The 20090-nt window shown below is 40.4% G+C and overlaps 1 protein-coding gene across 3 annotated transcripts in view; it reads right to left on the reverse strand.

Moving 5' to 3' along the window:
- The window catches only part of NPAS3 (neuronal PAS domain protein 3), an 836879-nt gene that overhangs the window by 432461 nt on the left and 384328 nt on the right, over positions 1-20090 (reverse strand). For 2 of the 3 annotated variants that reach the window (XM_029951941.1, XM_029951943.1), the window contains exon 4: positions 2006-2082. In XM_029951941.1, the coding sequence (XP_029807801.1) occupies positions 2006-2082 (77 nt within the window). Of the gene's footprint in view, positions 1-2005; positions 2089-20090 lie in introns of all 3 variants that reach the window. The other variant, XM_029951942.1, reaches the window with a different exon arrangement.

The raw sequence follows: 20090 nt of genomic DNA on the forward strand, positions 1-20090 counted from the left end.
TCCCTTTCTCTCTTCCCACACTCTGAAACTACACAGAATAGCTAATCCTTCTTTCACATGAGGTCTTCCAATAGAGAGGACATTAATATCCCTTTTAAATTGTATCTTTTCCAAACTGAACTTCACCAAACCCTTCGTCCACTCCTCAGTTAACAGGATTTCTGGTTCATGCGCCAGTCTGGTTATTCTATTCCAATGACACTCAGTTGTCTATATTTCTCTTAAAGCATGTTGCCTAAGTTGGGTGTGACTAATCCCAAGAGCAGAAGAGCTTAGCAGCCTCATTCTAGATCCCTTATTCTCTCAATGATGCCAACTGTTGAACTGACATTTGGGATGACCATTATATATCCTCTTGACATTAAGCTTACATTAAACTCCTAAGGTTTGTGTTTTAAATTAGTTTTTAACTTTTGCAGCTCCTAAGAAACCCTTCCTTAAAGACTTTGGACTCAAATTTAAGAATGAATTGAGAGGATAATAATCTGGGGCTACTGTTTAAGACCATTTTTTTTCACTAAATCTTATGCACTGATTGCTTCAGAATATAAAGAGAAGTCATCCTTAATCACATCAGAATCTAACAATGTATACAGCATAGCTCATATAAAACTTATAAAGGAGATTCTGAATAAAATATGTACAGAAGTAAAGGAAGTAAAAATTTGAAGATCTAGGAAGAAATGTCCTTTCTGTATCCCTAAACCAATCTACCACAAAGGAATTGGAAATGTATGCATGATGGAATAGCAAATCCCAAGGTGTACTTCAATAAATATTAGTTACATAGGAACTTAACAGATATTAGTGGAGAAATGTTAAATATTAGAATAAAAAATAAGCCAAATAAGGATTTTCAGGGCCTTAAATTTGCAAATCTAAATTGTGACACCTCAGACCTAATGAAACATCAAAATCATCTCAAAAGGCTGTAAAAATCATAAATTTCTGGACCTCACCCTGAAGATTCCGATTTACTAAGAATGTGCCCTTCAAACAAGTGTCTCAGTTGATTTCTGAAGCTGCTGGTCAATGAGCCACCTCATTGGAGGATCACTGAGATTTGACCAGGGAAAATCTGATGCTAACAGATCAGATGGGTGCACACGCTCAGAAATAATATGCTTAGATCCAGTGAAAAGCATAACTAGTTTTTTCAAACAAGCTGCCTTAATATCCCAAACATGTCTGCTTTTCTAATTCTATATTAAAAATCTATATTAAAAATGTAAAACTATGTATGTTAAAAAAACAATCTTTGGCCATATCAGCATTTATCTTGGAAGCAGAAACACTGTAGAACAATTATCCCTGGATGTGTGGAACTCGTGACAAAGTCTTAATGGGAAATTTTTTTGGAGTAAGTGAGATGCTGAGTTTGGGATGTATCTTATCCAGGACTAAATAACTGTAGTTCCATCTTAGTACCCCTCGCATTAACTTGTCGTGGAATTTATTGGCCTAATCAGTTATTATTATTTGTCTCCTTTTACTTAAAAACGTACTGGAAAATTTCATTCTGAGAAAGTTTATAATTTGAGGAGGCAAACGTGAAGATTGAAAGCGCTTATGAATACAAACTCAAGCAAAGAACAACTGAAATTTGGCAACACATAAAAATGTCACATTACTGTCACAACAAAATTTTGCTCTTCCAAAAACAATATATATAGCTCCAAAGACACACACATATATCCACTTACAAATGCAGCACACACACAATCATTCTGGGAACAGCCAGCTACTATACATTGCACATCAACTGAATAGTGCAATTTATCTCAATTATTACAGCACAAATAATACTTGCCCTCCCTTTCTCATTAATATTCTCTCAAGAGATGGCTTTCTAAAAAGAAAAAAATAAATTCATAAGAATTTCATAATTCCAAATTAAACAATTGTCATATACACAGCTGATATCTAAAAACATATTTTAAATAAAGACTAAACACGTGGATTTTTCTTAGTAAGATATAAACAAATTTCTTTCTCTTTTAGTTACCTGCAAAATGTGACTTCCCAAATGTGCTTCAAATACTTCAATGGCCAGTGCACTGGGGCTTCTCCTTCGTTGTGCACCTATAACTTATAAAAAAACAAAGAAGAGGAAAAAGAAAGAAAAAAGAAAAAAGAAAAAAAAATTAAGTTGGAGCTCTGATTCACACATTTAACTTAATTTCTAATTACATCATTAGATGGTTACTTTACGAAACAGATCTGCAAGAAACCCAGCCCAGTGTTCATTTCAATTCTGCACTGCCTGAGCAAAAGCAGAGACTAGCCTCAATTTTCAACTCAGACTATTAATTTCTGCAAACTCTAAAAACTGCCTTCAGACTTCTGTCCTTTTAAATTTTCATTTTGAACTGTTTTTCCTCCAATGGAGCAAAAACAGGGACATTTACACACTCCTTTAAAACAAATGAGTAAACTGGTTTTCTTCAAATGTAAAGATTGCCATTTTTAAAGCATATGTCTCCCCCACCCCCTGCACCACCTCCCCCGAGACCTAAACTTTTCATATCTTCTAGGCTAGGAAAAAGCAAACAGGAAAAATTTTTTATGTTCTAGTGCAATAACTTTATCACAATTTAATAAGCGCAACATGTCGGATAAGAGATTCCCATTAGTGACTGTTTGCACTAGCGTTAAGTGTCTCAGGATGGCTGGATCTCATATTTACCCAACACTCACGTGTAACTGTTCCTCCAGGACTTACACGAAGCCCAGGTGGACTCCTACCTTGCACGTGCCTCACCAGGTCAGTGACTGGTTTCTTAACTGAATACTCCTGGTCTCCTCCTAACTTCTCCTGGGGGCTTCCCTTGCTGCACGCCCTCCATGCGTCCACTGACGACTGCACTGGAGGAGCCCCCACTAATGCTCAACAAAGGGGAGCTTAATGCAGGGTATTTGTCTGATCCAGGATCAGGCATCTTTCCTTCGCTAATTTTTTTTTTGCATGAGGTCACGATGTGCTTTCAAATCTGTTCTGGGTATCCTTTCCTTTCCCTTTCCTTTCCCTTTCCTTTCCCTTTCCTTTCCCTCCCTCCCTCCCTCCCTCCCTCCCTTCCTTCCTTCCTTCCTTTCTTTCTTCCTTCTCTCTCTCTCTCTCTCTTTCTTTCAAGTTCTCAACATAAAAATCCGTGTTACCATAATTTCTTAAAGATATATTTAAATCTTTTCCTTATTTCCAACAACTTATCAAGTGTTCCTGCTTTTCTTGAAAATGTTATTGTGAACCTCTACCTTCCTCAAACCCACACACTATGAATTGAAAGAAATAAAAAAACCCAAATCCCCACCTTCTCGCTTCTAAACACACTTTTAGCTAGTTGACAAGAAAATTCCAGCAAAATGCTGCTGGGCTAATTCTGCTTCATTTCCGTTACTAAGTCAGTCAGTTGGATCCGTAGCTTAGTAGGGTTTATAATATAAATGTACTTATGATTATTGTGCTGTGCAGAAGTAGGCTGTCTACCCCTGCAATTGTGAGTTAGTGTCTGAAAGGCATTTTGAAAATAGCATGGGTGTTAAGTACCATTATGACTGGCAAGAGGAAATAAAAGGGGCATTTTTTTTTCAATGGGAAAATTTATAAAATATAATTGAAGAGTGATTATTATCAAAGAATATTCCAGCTGGAAGGGATCTTAGAAATCTCTATTCCAACTTCCTCATTTGCTTCAGAAGCAAAACACACAATAATTTTAAAATAGAAAACTCGGTTTTCTATCCTAACATTAATCTTTACTATAAGTGTAGACTTGGGATTTTTAAAAATTTAAGATTCAGATATATTTAAGACACTACTACTGTGTGTGTATGTGCACATTTCTGATTAAATTCCTATTCTAACATGCACATTACTCCCTTCAAAACTCCTTTGGCATTTTTGATAATGCAGCTGTCTTGCTGAATACTGTTTTCAGTTTCTAGAGTGTTAATTGCACATTATGGTAGCTTGGTGTGAATGATCCCACATGAATAAAATCTGCAGTCTTTTTTTATTTTTTTAAGATTGTTGGGGGGGAGCTTCTGGGAGGGAGGGGGGTTGAAAAACTTCAAAAGTGTCCACTCTCTTTTTGAGGCAGTCAGTAGGCTTTAGAAAGCTCCTTATTAATAATAGTTCATAATTTATGGGCATTTCAGGACTTCCAATGATCAAGTTCAAAATAAACCACTGCGCTTCATAGAATTAATGGGCTGGTGTGAGAGAACATAGACTGTTCTACAGAAAGCTGGCTTCAGAAGAAGGCCAGGAGAGCAACAGCCACCAGCGCCCCGAGGACCCTCGAGCATCATAGCAAATATAAGGAGAGGCGTATTTACCAGGAGGCCCAAGAGGCATGCTCCAGTAACAACAGATGGCAGGCCGACTGCCTTCTGGAAGGATAGGAACATGGACTTCAGTGATGTGCTGCGGGGGTTATTCAAGCCAGGCCATTGATGGCCTTTCTTTTCCTGCCTTTTCTTCACTTAGGGCTCAGGCTATTCTCTAAGTAAATACTGCAAATGCATAAATAATAAGGGATTGTAATTTAAAAAATTATTAGTCAGCCTGGGGGGTCCCACATGTCTTCATCAGGTCTTACATCCATGAGCCCTACCTGCAAGGTACCTTCTTTGTTCCTGAGGTCCTCTAGAATCAGGAGCGCGCATCCCAGTACATGCTAGCATCACACAAGTATCTTGTAAGTGGTTTCAGGCTATTCTATCCAATGGCATTTTTATGGCACTGGAACTTCTCTTGATTTATATGTTGTGCACTTATGCAGGTGATGTGGGGCTGTAATGACAGTTCCTAATTTTACAACCAACATAAATATGTTAAACAGGAGCCCATTATGCCCCCGGTAGAAGCCCAGCTCTGACTCCAGCATTACTGGTAACAAATAGATGTTAAATATGCACTTCTTGTTTTGTATTTTCTATCCTATTGCATTTGGAGAATGGAGACAATAATTTGGTAACTCAGGAACAATGCAAATGCAGTTACTCTCTTCCTCTACGTTCATCTCATTTCACTAACAGAGTGTCATTAATGCCTAAAAAAACTGAAGAGATGTGTCCTCAATGAGGTCCATCATTTTCAGAAAAGTAATACATTGCTTATGTATGAAGCTCTTTCAGATTTTTGAGGTTTGGAAATTAATGGTTTCTAAAACTATTGGATTGTCCAGACACAATATACACTTATTGATGAATGGGTCACTGTTTTATCTCATTTACAGACATACTTCACTTAGTTGTTTCTTCAGTTAGACACTACCTTTTGAAATTTAAAGAGCACTAATCAAATTAACAAAACAAAACAGCAAAACAACACATTGCTAAATAAATAGAACATGTAACCCTTATCTGTAAATAATGTGTCCCTAACTCACTGACAGTGAAACGTGAGAATTGTGTAAATTGAACAGCTTATGCAAACAGTTGAAGGAAAAAACAATAACAATACATTAATTCAACTTCAAATCTGATTCAGTATTTACTGAGTATCAACTTGCTGTTGAAAATCACTAACTAATGTAAGGTAGTTGGTGTTATAAAACCTTATCAACAGTCCAAAAGAAAATTTTAAGCAATTCAAAACCAACCTAGGACCAGCACATCATCATCAACAAACACTGCAACACTCATGTTTTTCCAGGGTTAAAAATAAAACACCTAGAATTTTGAGAGACTTTAAATGCAAGAAATATATCAGGAGAGGGATTTTTAAAAATCAACCAGAGAAATGCAGATTGTTTCAGGAATCTAAAAAGATATGATGAATCACGACAACTGTGAATTTGACTTTTCTCTCATTAAAAAATGGAAGACATGGAAGGAAACCACAATCTGAAAAATTAGTTTGGTCCCTCAACAATGTCGGCAAAAATGTTCCAACATAGACTCTGCCTACCTTGTGAGGTGGTCTTTGAGAATTAATTTGGTGCAGTAAAAGACAATCCCTCTTTTGGGAAATATACCACACACCCCCAGTCATATTCCTATCTCGTGCTTGTCACCTTCGGGGATACACAATCGCCAGGAAGGCTGAGGATTAGCGCTCAGTGGGAGTTTGACCTATTCAGCCAAAAGGTCAGCTTGCCACAGAAGAACGCATTACAAAGCAGAAACAGGACAGCTCAGTGGACACACATAATGAAAGGGGGGAAAGTCTAGGGCCCTACTTGCCTTGTGTCCTGCACTGCCCTTTCCCTTCACAACTCTCCCCACCCCCCACTTCCAGAAAGGGTGGAGCTGCCCAGGCTCCTCACCAGCACAGTTCACAATGGGAAGGTAAACCACAGGCAGGAGAGAGAAAGGGGCTTATCATTTTGGAGATCATTTGCAAAAGATATTCCAAGTGAACATGAGTATGACATGGTGAGGCAGGATTTCCAAAGGATCGTTTTATCAGGAAGAAGTAGTCATTGCCAAGTAGGAAAGACCATATCAGAGACATTTTCACATCCAGCCCACCTCCATGGAGAGCAGAATGACAAAATGGGTAAATGCAGGTAGTATTTCAAGAACGGAATCATCCACCCAGTAAAAACGCAAGTTTTATGGCTGCTCTCTGAACTCATCCTTCAAGGGGCAAAGCTCTGTTCCCACACTAAGCGTTGGGGGTAGGGAGGACGAAAGGGCAGGCTTAATGGAATCTCGGACATCACTCCCTGGGCGTTAGCACTTGGGCTAAGCAAAGTCAGAGTCTGGGAAAGAATAGACTACAGAATGCTTAATGAGTCTTTCCATGGCTACCAGAGAAAAGAAAAGGGATTTCCCTTGAAGAATCTCAATTAGCCTCTCTCACTGTAGGGCAAGAGAAACCAGGAAGGGTTTTCCCAGGAGCCTCAGAAGTTGATGAGGAGAGTGTGTGTGCCTGTGTTTCCCTATCAAAATAACAATTTCTATGTTTCATTTAATATGGGACCAAATCTTTATTCTGAAACTGGTTCTCTCAACTTTCCTACCGCCCATATCACAAATTGCATCCTTTCAACCATCAACCCCTCATTGGTTGTGCATGGCTTAGAAACCAAGGCAATTTCAGGCTGGGAAGGAGAGGGGATACTGGAAAAAGTAGAGCTTGGTACCAACTTAACCAATATTGCTGCACCGTCACTGAAAACTCTGTTGCCCCTAACATAACATATGATGTTTCCGTAAATATCTTAAAATAAATAATAATGAAGCTTTTCCAATATATTTTCACCAATATTAGTTTTTGCTTTTTAAAATACAGATAACCAGAGAGGAGAAATGGGAAAAAGCACTGTTTATCAGCCATGTGAATGATTAACAATAGGTGTAATAAAGAAAGCCTCCTGTATTCAGGAATCGTGCATTTCAGGTTTATTTTTAAATTCATATTTAGTAATTTTTTAAAACAAATTTAAGGTTTATTTACTTTTGAGAGAAAGAGAGTATGAGCAGGGGAGGGGCAGAGAGAGAGAGGGAGACACAGGATCTGGAGCAGGCTCCAGGTTCTGAATTGTAAGCACAGAGCCCAATGCGGGGCTCAAACCCATGAACTATGAGATCATGACCTGAGCTGACACCTAACCCAGTGAACCACCCAAATGCCCCATATTTAGTAACTTTTTATTTTATTATTTTTTAAAATTATTTGAAAGAAAGAGCACACAGGAGAGGCAGAGAGAGAAGGAAAGAGGAAAAATGTCAAGATGACTCCACACTGTCAGCATAGAGCTCAATGCAAAGCTCAAACTCACCAACTGTGAGATCATGACCTGAACCAAAATCAAGAGTCGGACACTTAACCAACTGAGCCACCTGGGCTCCCTAGTAAATTTTAAACATCACAAAATACATCTTTATAATTCATATTCCAGAACCTATGAACATATTATATTACCAACTTAGACAAAAAGGAGTAAAATAATTGAAACTCTAAGAAGTCTTATGCTGATTTAAAAATTCTTTGATGCAACACATATTTAAATTTCTCCCACAGTTTAAGTATGGACTGAATGCATTAGCCAAAAGCATTAAAGATGATATGACTGTGAAAGTATTAATACATATAAATACATTACTTAATTTGGAAAAAAGAAACCACAACTGCTTTTCTAAAAAACAGGGGGGGTGGGGAGGAGGACTATCTATATGGCTTAAACCAGAAGAACCAAGGGGAAAACAGGGAACCTTTAATAAATTTGTTTAGCCTGGGGTTTGTACATCATGCACTTATCTTCTGAAGAACTAAATAGTGGCCATATGATTTTGAAAGACTTGTCCTTATCTTTTTTGACATCAAAATGGTAAAGTCATCTCAAAGGGACCGAGCACCCAGGCAAAGCTGTAATCAGTCTGGACAATGCTTCTGCATCTCTGGTCAACAACAAGTTACAAGGACTTCTTTCACTCCATTGTTTCCCTTCAAAGATGGACTCTCCCCACCCTGCCTTCCTTTTCCTTGAAGGAAACCAGAGTTTCTAGTGACCAAAGCAGGTATTTCTCCATCTGTAGCTGGGGAAAAGGAAACATAGCCCTTCTCTGACAATCTGGGAGTTACTGTTGGAACTACTATCTGTCCCTCGTAAGGGCTACAAGAAAGTGTGATTAACATTCCTCATGGGAGAACCCAAACTTCCAGTTGACAATGAAATTCCTATGGTGATGGGTTAAGCTGCTGCGTAGAGTGACAGCACCCGAGGGAATGATTAAGCTCTAACATCAACAGCTCTTGGACAGAAACCTCATGAAGATGCAGGTGTGATCCAGACCCTGCTGGGGTTCATGAGGGGGACTCCTTAAGAGATTTCAGAAGACACAGCAGAGAAGAGCAGAGCATCAAATTGGACAACAGATGAAGAAATGTGTGTTAGAAATCCCAACAGGACTTTCCAAGAACGGAAGATGGTGTTACTTGATTATTCCAATTTTACTTTCTTCGTCATGTCAAAATAAAAATGTAAATAAAAAGAGGGCACTTTTAAAGTCCAACATTAACTTAAAAACATCCAAGTGTTTTCAAAATGTTTCCTGGCTTCAACGCCTTGCTACACAGGTTGCTTTGGGGTGCCAGGTTGAAAGTTAACTATTTAATCCTCTTTGCACACCAAAGGGTATGAGCATTTCCTCTTTTCTTTACAAAATAAATAAAGGTAGGAAGGTTACCGATCATGACTGATTCCCATCTTTCGATTCCCAGCAGAGACATGGAATATGGTGGCTCACACTCCCTCTCCACCTGGGGAAGCTTTAAGAGTGCGGCAGTTCTAAAGTGACTTCAGAATGAAGGATGGCAAGTCTTTTGAGTGGTGGGGAGTCTTGATTTTTATCTAACATGAACTCAGCCGGAAGACAAACTATTTCTGGCTTCAGGCTACAGCAATAAACACACACTGACCCTTACTATGTGGCAAATTCTCTTCTAGGTAGTAGGCATACAAAGATGACTTAAGAAGCAATCCACTGAGTGAGACCATTCTGTGTGACAGAAGCCAAATGTGCCACACAGACACTGGCTGGGGCTCAGACCCTGAACAGGTGCCTGATGTACGAAAAGCCTCGGCTTCCTGAGCACAATGTGCAGGCTATAGTTCTGAGCTTCTTCTTTTGTTGTTGTTATTGTTTTTGTTCTTATTCAAATTCCTCTTCTTCCAATGACCTCTTTCCTCTACAAATCGCCTAGTCTTTGTTGAGAAGAAATGCTGTGTGTTCTCACGAATTAAAGTGCATAGTTTATAAAAAGGACACCAAGTACTCTCTGATTGCAGCTCTTAAAGGGAAAAAGAGATCTCATCAAATTTGAGATTTTAATGCCAGAGTAACTCTGTAAAGTGTAATACTTGCCTTTTAATTGATAGAAATAAACTGCCTCGCTAATAAGCTGAAAATATTTTGAGAATTTTAAATTTTTAATGGGGGCTGGATTTGGTTTGCTCCCTCAGTAGGGTCTGGAGAGAAAATACAAGGCTTGTACTTTCATTTTGAAAATGCTCTTAAAATCTTTTCAGTTGACTGCTCCCATATCATTGTCACCCCCTCTGACCTCAGGGGCAAACAGACTGTTAGAGGCATGATCCCAACCCAACAGGAAGGGGTAGAGATTAGCCATGAATCAGTACGATGTAGGTCAGCGGTCAATGGTAAAAGGAACAGGTCCACATCTGTTATCGTGATTTTTCCCCCAAGTCTGATCTCAAAATTTCATGTTATGACATTTGTAACATCTGCTACAAATTCTGAAGTAAGTCAGACACAACCTTATTACTTCTAGTCTAATGCTCCATTCATCCTTCAGGCTTTCCTAGGCCACTGATAGGACAGGGAGCTAAGAAACGCTGGATGGGCAGGAAGTGGCTTGTGGGAGGAAGAAGGCAAAGTCTCTGGCCCTCTCCTTCTTCTCTTCCCTGTTCATCCATTCATATATTCAATCATATTTGTATTTTCTCCCCTATACCCCCTCTTTTTGTGCCACATCAATGCTTGGCAGTGCATTTAGTGACTTTCTTTCTGCCAAAAGTATGGTCAACATAAATAGTTCCTCGAAGCCCTGGAGTGTTGGCCCAAAGGACACAATGCTCTGCTTATCATAGGACCCGCCTGAGAGTCATTCTGATCAATTTCCAAAGCTTAAGCATCTCAGGCTATGGTATTACATTTATTCGTCCAGAACTTTGTGAACACTTAGCAATATGAAAGATATTAACCTCGCTGACCTAGGTGCTGGAGATGTAAGCCAGGCTCCTATTTTCATTTCTAGATGCTTTCTTTTTATGTCAGCAGAAGAAAGCTAAAAGTGTCCATGGAAAATATGTGTTAAGGCTCTGCTCTGTGCGGGGCACTGTTACAGAATATTTGAATGAAAAGGTACCACCACCCTGACTCTCCAGGTGGTCAGGGTCTAGGGGAGAGACTGACACATCAACAAATGAAATAAAATGTAATAAATGTGCAACTACCAACTCAACTCAGGATGGGGATGGGGAAAATGGAGGCAGGAAAAGCCTCAGAGAAGAGGTATGGAAGAACAGGGTATGGAAGATGAGGTCACAAGGACAGTGAAATACAGCAGTCGAGACCCTGAGCACTTGCTTTGGCATCATATACTGAAAAATAAAGAGATTCTGGGATGCACTGGTCATATGTGAAGGACAAATGCACGTTAATGCAGTTAATGCAAAGCAAGGCTGCAGACTCAACATCTTGCCCACTCCAACACCACTGGATTGTCACACTCCTACAGTCACTTGCGAGGCTGGGTACTCCTCCACCCCTCACCACAATATCTTCTTGAGGCTCAATACTATTGCTTAATAGTCACATGATTACACCAATGAAGATGAAGGTCCACTTGGCTTGGTGTGAAAACCCTAACTTCACACTACTCCTGAAATATGTAAATGCCATGGCTTATGTCAAAGCCCCCGAAGCAAACACCCACACCACGCCACCCAGAATAGCGTTGTATGAGATGACTCAGTCACCAAATGGGCTGTCACATCACCTGGGGAGTTCTGAAAGGGATGATAGTGATGCAGGTCCTTATTGTAGGATGTCTGATTCCTTCCCCAAATGCTACCTGCCCTCTGTTTGCAGGAAGAATTCAATGGCAGACAGTTATGAACAGAGCAAAGGTTTCGGGTTCTGCAGTCAGGCTGGCCCATTTTTAAGTCCTCCATTTATCTCTAAATAGCTGGGTGGTCTTGAACAACTTAGGCTCTGTGGACCCCAACTTCCCATTCTATCAGAAGGGTCACTGTTTCCTATGTGAGACATGTGGCAACCCCTGCCCTGCCTTGATTTTCTTTCTGGAACTTATTCACATATTGTCTCTCTCTTCCACCGGCCTTTTACCTTCAAAGCTGGAGAAATCGTTCTGTGTACTATTGAACCTTGATAGTTAGAATAGGGCCCAGAACTCAGAGGGTGCACAATCAGTGTCTGTGAACAAATGAACATTATAGATACTGAGCCCAAGGGAGGCATTCAGGACATATCACCTTTCTCCTCCATGGTATGAAAAGCAGAGGGTAGGCCAAAGACAACTTTTCTAAATCTCTATCTTTATTTCAATTTTAACAGAATATTGGGACTATATTTTGCCTAAGCATTAGAAATACTTAGGACTTATTATTTTTAATATTAGGAATATTTTGTTTCTCTGTATGTTGTCCCCAGTCTCTGCCTTTCCTGTGGCAGGATATCAAATCTACAGTGTCACCACAAACCCTGTGAGCCAACTGCAATCAGGGCCTCAAACCAGTGCAAACATTTCACACATACTTGGGCAAAGAGCCAGCAATTCACTGAGTGTCAGCAACTGCCCACTGAATTTTCCTTTGAAGGATTCACTCATGGCCTATTCCAGCAGTAATTGGCATTCATTTTAAGACGCTGAATGCCTCAGACATAACTTGATTAGGTAAATGTACACAGCCGCCACCACTGGAAACTCAAATCAGCTCTTACAACCCCACCATCTTCCTTCTGATTTCATATAAACAAAAGCCCAAACAATTATCAATGGTAAATGAGCAGGCACTAGGTCTTGCTTATGTTAGCAGATCAAGGTCTGCATCATCATAGCCATCTGCCTCTTGGGAGCCTAGAGAATCTATGATTGAGGCAGAGTTAGAAACTAAGAAATGTGGGCACTTTTTGGAGTGTAGAGACAGTAAACAGGCTGACAAGACTGTCAGACCTAGACTTAAGAACTCGCACAAGCATTTGCTTTCATCCTCCCCACCACCATGAAACTTAACAAGGAGAAAACCCCTAATGTTATGACCTAGTATTGAGATTTAAAGCTCAGCTCAATCCTCTCTCTATGAGAGGTGCTTAACACGCTGCTTCCTTTGAGTAAAGAGCTGTTTAAACAAACTCTCTTTTTGAGGTAATACTCCAACACAAATTTTGTGTATACAATTACAAAAATCTCAGAGAGCCCCTCCAACCCATCCGCCGACCTCAGGCCAAGAATGCTTGCTTTAGACAACAGCCAAGTATCCACATATATCCTGTACCAGGCTGGCACTAAAGGCAACTGAACAAATGATTCCTTGAATGAATGAGTAAGTAATCAAATGAATACTCAAATGAATGAATGCAAGAGACCCAGGCAAGAGAGAACACACAACTAAAGCAGACACTTGTATTCTGTGTGGAACCACGAGACTGAAAGCCGCAGCCAGTAAGTTGGGTTTATTCACAAAAATTGCTTTGTAGAATTATACACAGCTCCTCCCCTTCTAAATGCAGACAGAGGGAGGAAAGGAAAAAGAGATAATGAAGGTTTGCAAATGAAGTGGGTACAACTGTGCAATCAATCAACATTTTCTGAAAAAGAATCTGCATCACTTGCCAAAAATCTGAACTGAATAACTGAACCAGCATTCTGATGAGAATGGACTTTGCCACTAGCCAGTCATTTTTATTTGTCTTCCAGCTGTCTTGATTCTTTTATTCCAGGAAGCTACTGGGCTCTTCAGTTTAGTGGGTTCAGACATGGCAATTTATTTAACCACGGTCAAACGCATACTCCATGTTTATTCTTTTAATAAACCTTTACTGAGCGTTGACTCTGTGCCAACTATTATGTCGGTTGGAAAGGATACAATTCAAACACTTGTCTAAATATTAATTGAGGGCCTACTAAGTGCCAGGCACTCAAGTGATAAGCCATAGTAAAGTGAGCAAATCAGACAAACAGGACTGCATGGAGCTGACTCTCGGGGAGAGGGGAGCAGGTCAGACAACAACAGTACACACTCACCTAGTTATGTAAGTAGCATGAAGAAAAAATAAAGGGAAGAAGGGGAAAAAGTGGTAGGGATTTCTGGATTACACAGAAAAATCAGGAAAGACCTCTCTAGCAATATATCTGAGTAGAGATAATGGATAAAGTAATGGAGTGATATGATGTCCAGGTGAAGGGGAGACAAAGTATAAAGTACCTGAGATGGGAGACAATGGTCAGGTTCAGGAAATGGCAAAGAATCAGTATTGCCACAGAGTTCAGATGCTGAGAAGAGAAAAATATAAACTGTCATAAAATAATTGTTCACTTGGAAGATCTCAGGAAAGAGAGCATCTAACTTCAGTGAAATTCAAAAACTTAAGAGAGAAGAGGATACCTGGGATAGAAATGAGTAGAAATTTTCCAGGAATCCAAGCCAGAGACTGGCAGGGGTGAGAGGTATGGTTGAGGCAGGGAGAATAACAAACACAATGGCACAAATTGAGGTAGACGTGCGAGTTACTTTGTAGGGAAAGAAATGTCATGTTGATAGGCTGAGCCACAAATGGCCTCACCAACACTGCAAAGGAGTTTGTAACTTACACACAGTAGCTGGGGTCCATTCTAAGAGTCTGAGTAGAAGAGGAACATGAGTGTGCCAGCAACATAGTAGTGCTGTACGAGGCAGAAACGTGTGTGCAGGGAAGATGAAAACGTGGCTGCTGAAGAGTCTAGGCAAGTGATGATGATAAATTAATCCCAGAAAATACGTTAGAAAGACTGTAGGGAGGAGTTCAGTCCTAAAAGCATTTAGAAGTGAGTTTGGGAGAGTTTGCAATGGACTATTAATGGAAGAAGAGTCAAGTGTGAAGCCCAGGTGTTTGGGCAGCAAACAGTGTAGATGGTTCAATCATTGCCTGCAACAGGACATTTAGAAGAGAAGGTGCTAAGAAGATGGGACATTGAAATGGAGGTATCTTTAGGACAGGCCTTATGAGAGGAGAGGTCTGGCAGACTTGAGGCTCCGTGGAGAGGCATGGCATAGATGAGAACGAGGCTGCAAGTCATCAGGGTACAGTAGGAGGAGAAGCCACAACAGGGCAGAATAAGGCAGAGCTGGAGGTGAGCCTGGGGAACAGCTACATTTGTAGAGAGAAAGGGGAGTCAGCAAAGAGCCCGAGAGTGAACCATTAGATGGGCAGGAGGTGGATAAAGACGTGATAGTGTTTTACCTACAAAGAAGAAGAGTAGAACATTTAAAGGAATGATTCTTCAACTATGTCAAATGCAGTGATGATCTTGGGTGGAGGTGCTGCCATCCACTGAACAATAAATGAGAGGTGACAACCATGAGTTACACACCTTAAGTTCCTTTTTTAGACATTTGTAAGTGAAAAGAAGGAGAATAAGGGCAAAAGGACAAGCAAGGGATAGAAGTGAGAGGATACCCAGGATGAAAACTTTTTTAATGTTTATTTATGTTTGAGAGATAAAGAGAGAGAGAGAGACAGAGGCAGAGAGAGAGGGAGACAGAGTATCTGAAATCGGCTCTCCTCTGACAGCGGAGAGCTCCATGCAGGGCTTGAACTCATGAATCATGAGATCATAACCTGAGCTAAAGTCAGACACTTAACCAACTGAGCCATCCAGCCATTCCCAAAACTTTTTAAATGAGTGATATGAGAATGTTTATACCCTGAGAAGAAGCAGCAAGCAACAGCCACAAGATATAGAAGATGGACAACCTTAAAGAAGCTACAGAACTGTTCAGAGTTTAGGTTAGGCTGAGAAATAGGTAACACATAACTTAAAAAAAAATGATTATCTTACTATAACCTGAATCTACAAAAATGATGCTTGATGGAGAGGTTCCTCATCCAGCCAAAAGGATCTCAGCTTCAGAACAAGTTCTTCTAGATGACAGTCAAACAACATAGTCATCTATGATTTGCATTCAGAAGTATATCTCTATAGGGAAATATATCTAAATGCATCTAAACCAAGCCATCATTGTTCTCTGGAAACCATCATTTTTCCCTGTAGGGTCTGGAGTCTCCATTTGGCTGCTCCTTCAGGCTCATCATTTCAGAGCAGGCTTACTCTTCCTTCTCTCCACTGTGTAAGTCAGGAAATCAAGCACTTTTTCCTAAGATCTAGGTCTCTACCACTGGAGTGACTTTCCTTCCAATTTCATGAAAATATGAAACTCTCTATCTCCATGGGCTTACAAAGATGCCAACATGCTATAGAAAGGGCAATTTTAAGGCCTTCCCCTCTCTTCACACTACCAATACCATCTTGCCTTCCACTCATCAAAGAAGATGATCTTTCTTGGTCCACTTGGTTACCAGTCTCTCTTTCTTTGATCCTCTTACGATGGCTGTCACCTTTAAATGTTGTAAATGGAGAAGTTGCCTGGAGTTGTTTTTGGAGTCCCTATAGCTCTTAGATTACAAGAGCAATAAGTAATTCTTCCCTGCAGCCAAGATCTGTCAAATACCCATAGGCAACTATTCCAACAGATTATTAATATACCCAGGTGTGAACTAAAAGAATATTAAATAATCAGAGAAAACAAAAGTGCCTTTATTTGTTAGAAAAGCAATTGAAAGGGCAAAGGACCTCATATTCCTTCTGCATTATTGAATGAGTTTTGATAAAGCCAATGAAGAAAGAAACCAAGAACTGCTCTGTGTAGGGGAGAACAAAGCCTTGTTTTCCAAGAATTATGTCTTACAGAAAACAGCTAGATGGCAAGGTAGAGAGATCATGTCTCCTGGAATTCCAAAAATATTGTTGAAACAAATCTCACTCTTGGCACTCAGAAGAAAATACAAAATGCCCATCTGTCTCTTTGAACTCACGCCTCTTAGCTTTCCTCATTTCTTCCCTTTGAAGACAGTGTATTTTAGGGCTTCTAAAAACTGAGGACTATGCAGTCACTTATTTTCTTGGGCCACTTTTATTTGTGGCATTGCTGCCACTTCCTCTTTTGTCCTCATACCTGAGCCCACCCTTGAGAGTCAGAGTAAGCTCTATGTATTATCTTCAGAAGTGTATTTGCCTCATTTACTGATGTTACTTTTTCAGACTATGGAACCTATTCCATAGTTAGCATCTCACTCTGGGTCTAGCTCTGTCCTCTGTTATACTCATCAAAGGGTCTTCATGTTTTTATTCATCTGAGTATTTAGGAGTACTTAAAAAGATGAGCAGACAGCTGTAGTTTAGTAGAGAGAGCATACATTTTAGGAACAAAAGCCTTACTTTTAGTCTCATCTGTGTCATTTGCCAGCTGGTGAACAAGGGTAAAACATGTGACATCTGGGCCTTGGTTTCCCCGTCCATAGAATGAGGTAATAATTCCTTGTCCAAAGAATTGCGGCAAAGGGCCAATATCAATATTTGCGACCATTTTCTAGCATAGACCTAGTCAACAGTAAGGAGTAAATACATCTTAATGCAATCTGGGTTTTTGAAAATCTCTCTGCAGCAAAATAAAAACGGGTGCTGGTAAAAATGCTTTTGATGAGGAAGATTAAAGGGAGTCAGTAAGGCGATATAATATAAATAGAACTTATCTGTCATCTCCTAGGTTGTGTGTGACCTTGAGTCAGTTAGCAAGATCTGGGAGAAATATGGTTACCAAAAAGATGAACATAATACTACCCACACCAGCATGCTGGTTAAGGATTAAATGAGATAATGTGTGTGAAGTGCCTAGCCCAGTATTTGACACGGATATGGTAGTAATAAACTGTTAGCTCCCTTTCTTTTCTCAAAGATGTGTATTCTGGAAATCATGTGAAAAACAAAAAGCCAGAAACAAAACCTCTGCAGATCTGGCTCAATAAATCACATGTTGTGGCCTTGTTCACAAACAGGAGTGATGAGGGGCACCTGGCTGGCTAAGTTGGTTGAGTGTCCGACTTCAGCTCAGGTCATGATCTCGCTCATGTGTTCAAGCCCCACATCAGGCTCTGTGTTGACAGCGCAGAGCCTGGAGCCTGCTTCAGATTCTGTGCCTCCTTCTTTCTCTGCCCCCCCCCCCCCCCCCCCCCCCCGCCTACTCAGGCTCTGTTTCTTTCTCTCTCTCTCTCAAAATAAATAAACATTTAAAGAAAACACAACAGAACAGGAGTAATGAAAACAGTCACTGGAGATAGAACACTTTGGCATACATGAAATCCTCAAGACTACTGTTAAACTTTGATATAGTGTCAATTTTTAGCCTAATAATCTTTTATAAAAGTAAACTGAGTGGGGCACCTGGGTAGCTCAGTCGGTTAAGCATCAGACTTCGGCTCAGGTCATATTTTCAGGGTTTCTGAGTTCGACCCTCCCATGGGACTCTGTTCTGACAGTGTGGAGCCTGGAGCCTGCTTCACATTCTGTGTCTCCCTCTCTCTCTGCCCCTCCTCCCCTCATTCTCTCTCTCTCTCTTTCTCTCTCAAAATGAATAAACATTTTAAAAAATGTTGAAAAGCAAATGGAGAAAGGTGATGTGATAGCATGGGGCATTCGAATATCTATGCCCACGTATATGTAGAAGCAGGTATGTATGTGGCCATGTATATACTTCAAAATATATACTTCTGTTCTCAACTTCTTAAGGAATGTATCCAAGGTAGGTACTGGGAAGCTTGACTGAATTACGGCTCCCAGTGCAGAGCCATGTGCGCTCCAGCCCTGCCTGCCGCAGCAGCAGTGGTAGCGGCATAAAGGTTATCTTCCATTTTTTGCCAGGAGGGATAAACAGTGCAGGAAACCAAACAGACCCACGGCGTTCGGCCCCCTCTCCTCTCCAGTCCTGATTGGTCGTGTCGTGTTTGTTGTCAGACCCATCTGGACAGCAGGTGTGGTGCTGCCCGGCTGCGTGTATTTGATTATTGACGAGTGAGTATTTCCAAAGGGCACAACAGACTGCTGACCGACCCTCCGTAATAATAGGCGGCCGTCTTCCCTGCTTACATACGTAAGAGCTACCTAGAAAAGGAAACCAATTCGGAAATTTCTAAAACTACATTTTGACCAGAGGCTTTTAACAAAGCCTCCGTATATACTATCAGTCAAACGGTGAGCTTGGCAAGCTTGTGTAAAGTCTATTAAAGGGGGAATAAGGTTCATGAATTTCAAGCTTGGAGGGCTCTAATTACCTCATGCTCAAACTTTAACTACAAAACTCAGATAAATTGCTGCACTAAAACCATAGAAGATCCTCCACCCGATTTGTGCCAGTGCATCTAAAGCTCAGTGAGGCTGATCCCAGCGAGGTTTCTGAAATCAGTCCTAAGAGAATATGTTCTGAGCCGGTCTCTAATGAGTATGTACGGATTACTTGGATGTTTTGGTAAAGCTACCCGGTAAATTAGTCAATCGGAAATTTTATTAGGTGCAGAGCAGTACAGCAGTCAGTCACATAGCCCAGGAGTACTGGGGAAATTAAAGTCATTTTAAGCATCTATTAGCCAGGTACCAGGAATCTGTTTCAGGCTCTGGCTGGTAGTTGTAACATTAGACTAATTGGCTAATAGTTACAGCTGTCTCTTCAATGTTTTTGTTCTTAGAGGTGTGACCTCTTCTTGAACCAATTTATGTACACCCAGACAGGGGTCCTATATTTATTCTAGTTTGGTGTCTCATTTGGATTCAAAACCAAAACCAAGAAAGGAAAAGGTCCGTATATATAAATTAAGATGCAAATAGCTAAAGGTGAGCTTACGTAAGGAGAGCCGAAAAGTTGGAATTTAGTGAATAGGGAGGCGGAGGAAAATGTCGACCATAAAGCCCACTCTCAAATATTCAAAATGTTCACATTTTCTCAAAGATGCACTAAGGAGATATGTGGGTTTCCCTCTGCCTGGTCTAACACTCTCTGTGGCTATTTATCTAGTTACAAACTTTTATAGATGTGAAATATTTTAAGAAGTCCTTTAGAAATGGCCTGAGGTAATTTCAAACTTAACAGACCCTGTCCCACCAGAGCTCATTACAGTGAATTTTATAACAAAGTACCCTCTACTTAATTTTCAGAGCCTAGCCAAGCGTACTAGAAATGCAGCTGCATTAAGTGCAATTAATGGTACAATAAAAGCAGTGGAGGGCTGTTTAACACCCAAGAACCAGCAAAGAACCAGCAGTAAACACTGGCTCCACGCTCTCCAACAGTCAGTGATGTGTCAAAGGACCTGGAGTGTGAGATTTCTGTATCAAGGGGGGAAACATCTCTCTCCTGCTAGAGAAAAACCTTCTGTCCTTCAATAATTCCACCCAGAGACTGTATGAAAGGATATAAAGTTATTCCCTCCAGTTATGCCACTAGCAACCAAACTCCTTTTGAGGAGGAAGCCAACACGATAAGCTGATATTCCCATCAGTGAAAGAA

The sequence above is a fragment of the Suricata suricatta genome, chromosome 9 (assembly GCF_006229205.1).
Source record: "Suricata suricatta isolate VVHF042 chromosome 9, meerkat_22Aug2017_6uvM2_HiC, whole genome shotgun sequence".
In the NCBI taxonomy this organism is placed as follows: Eukaryota; Metazoa; Chordata; class Mammalia; order Carnivora; family Herpestidae; genus Suricata; species Suricata suricatta.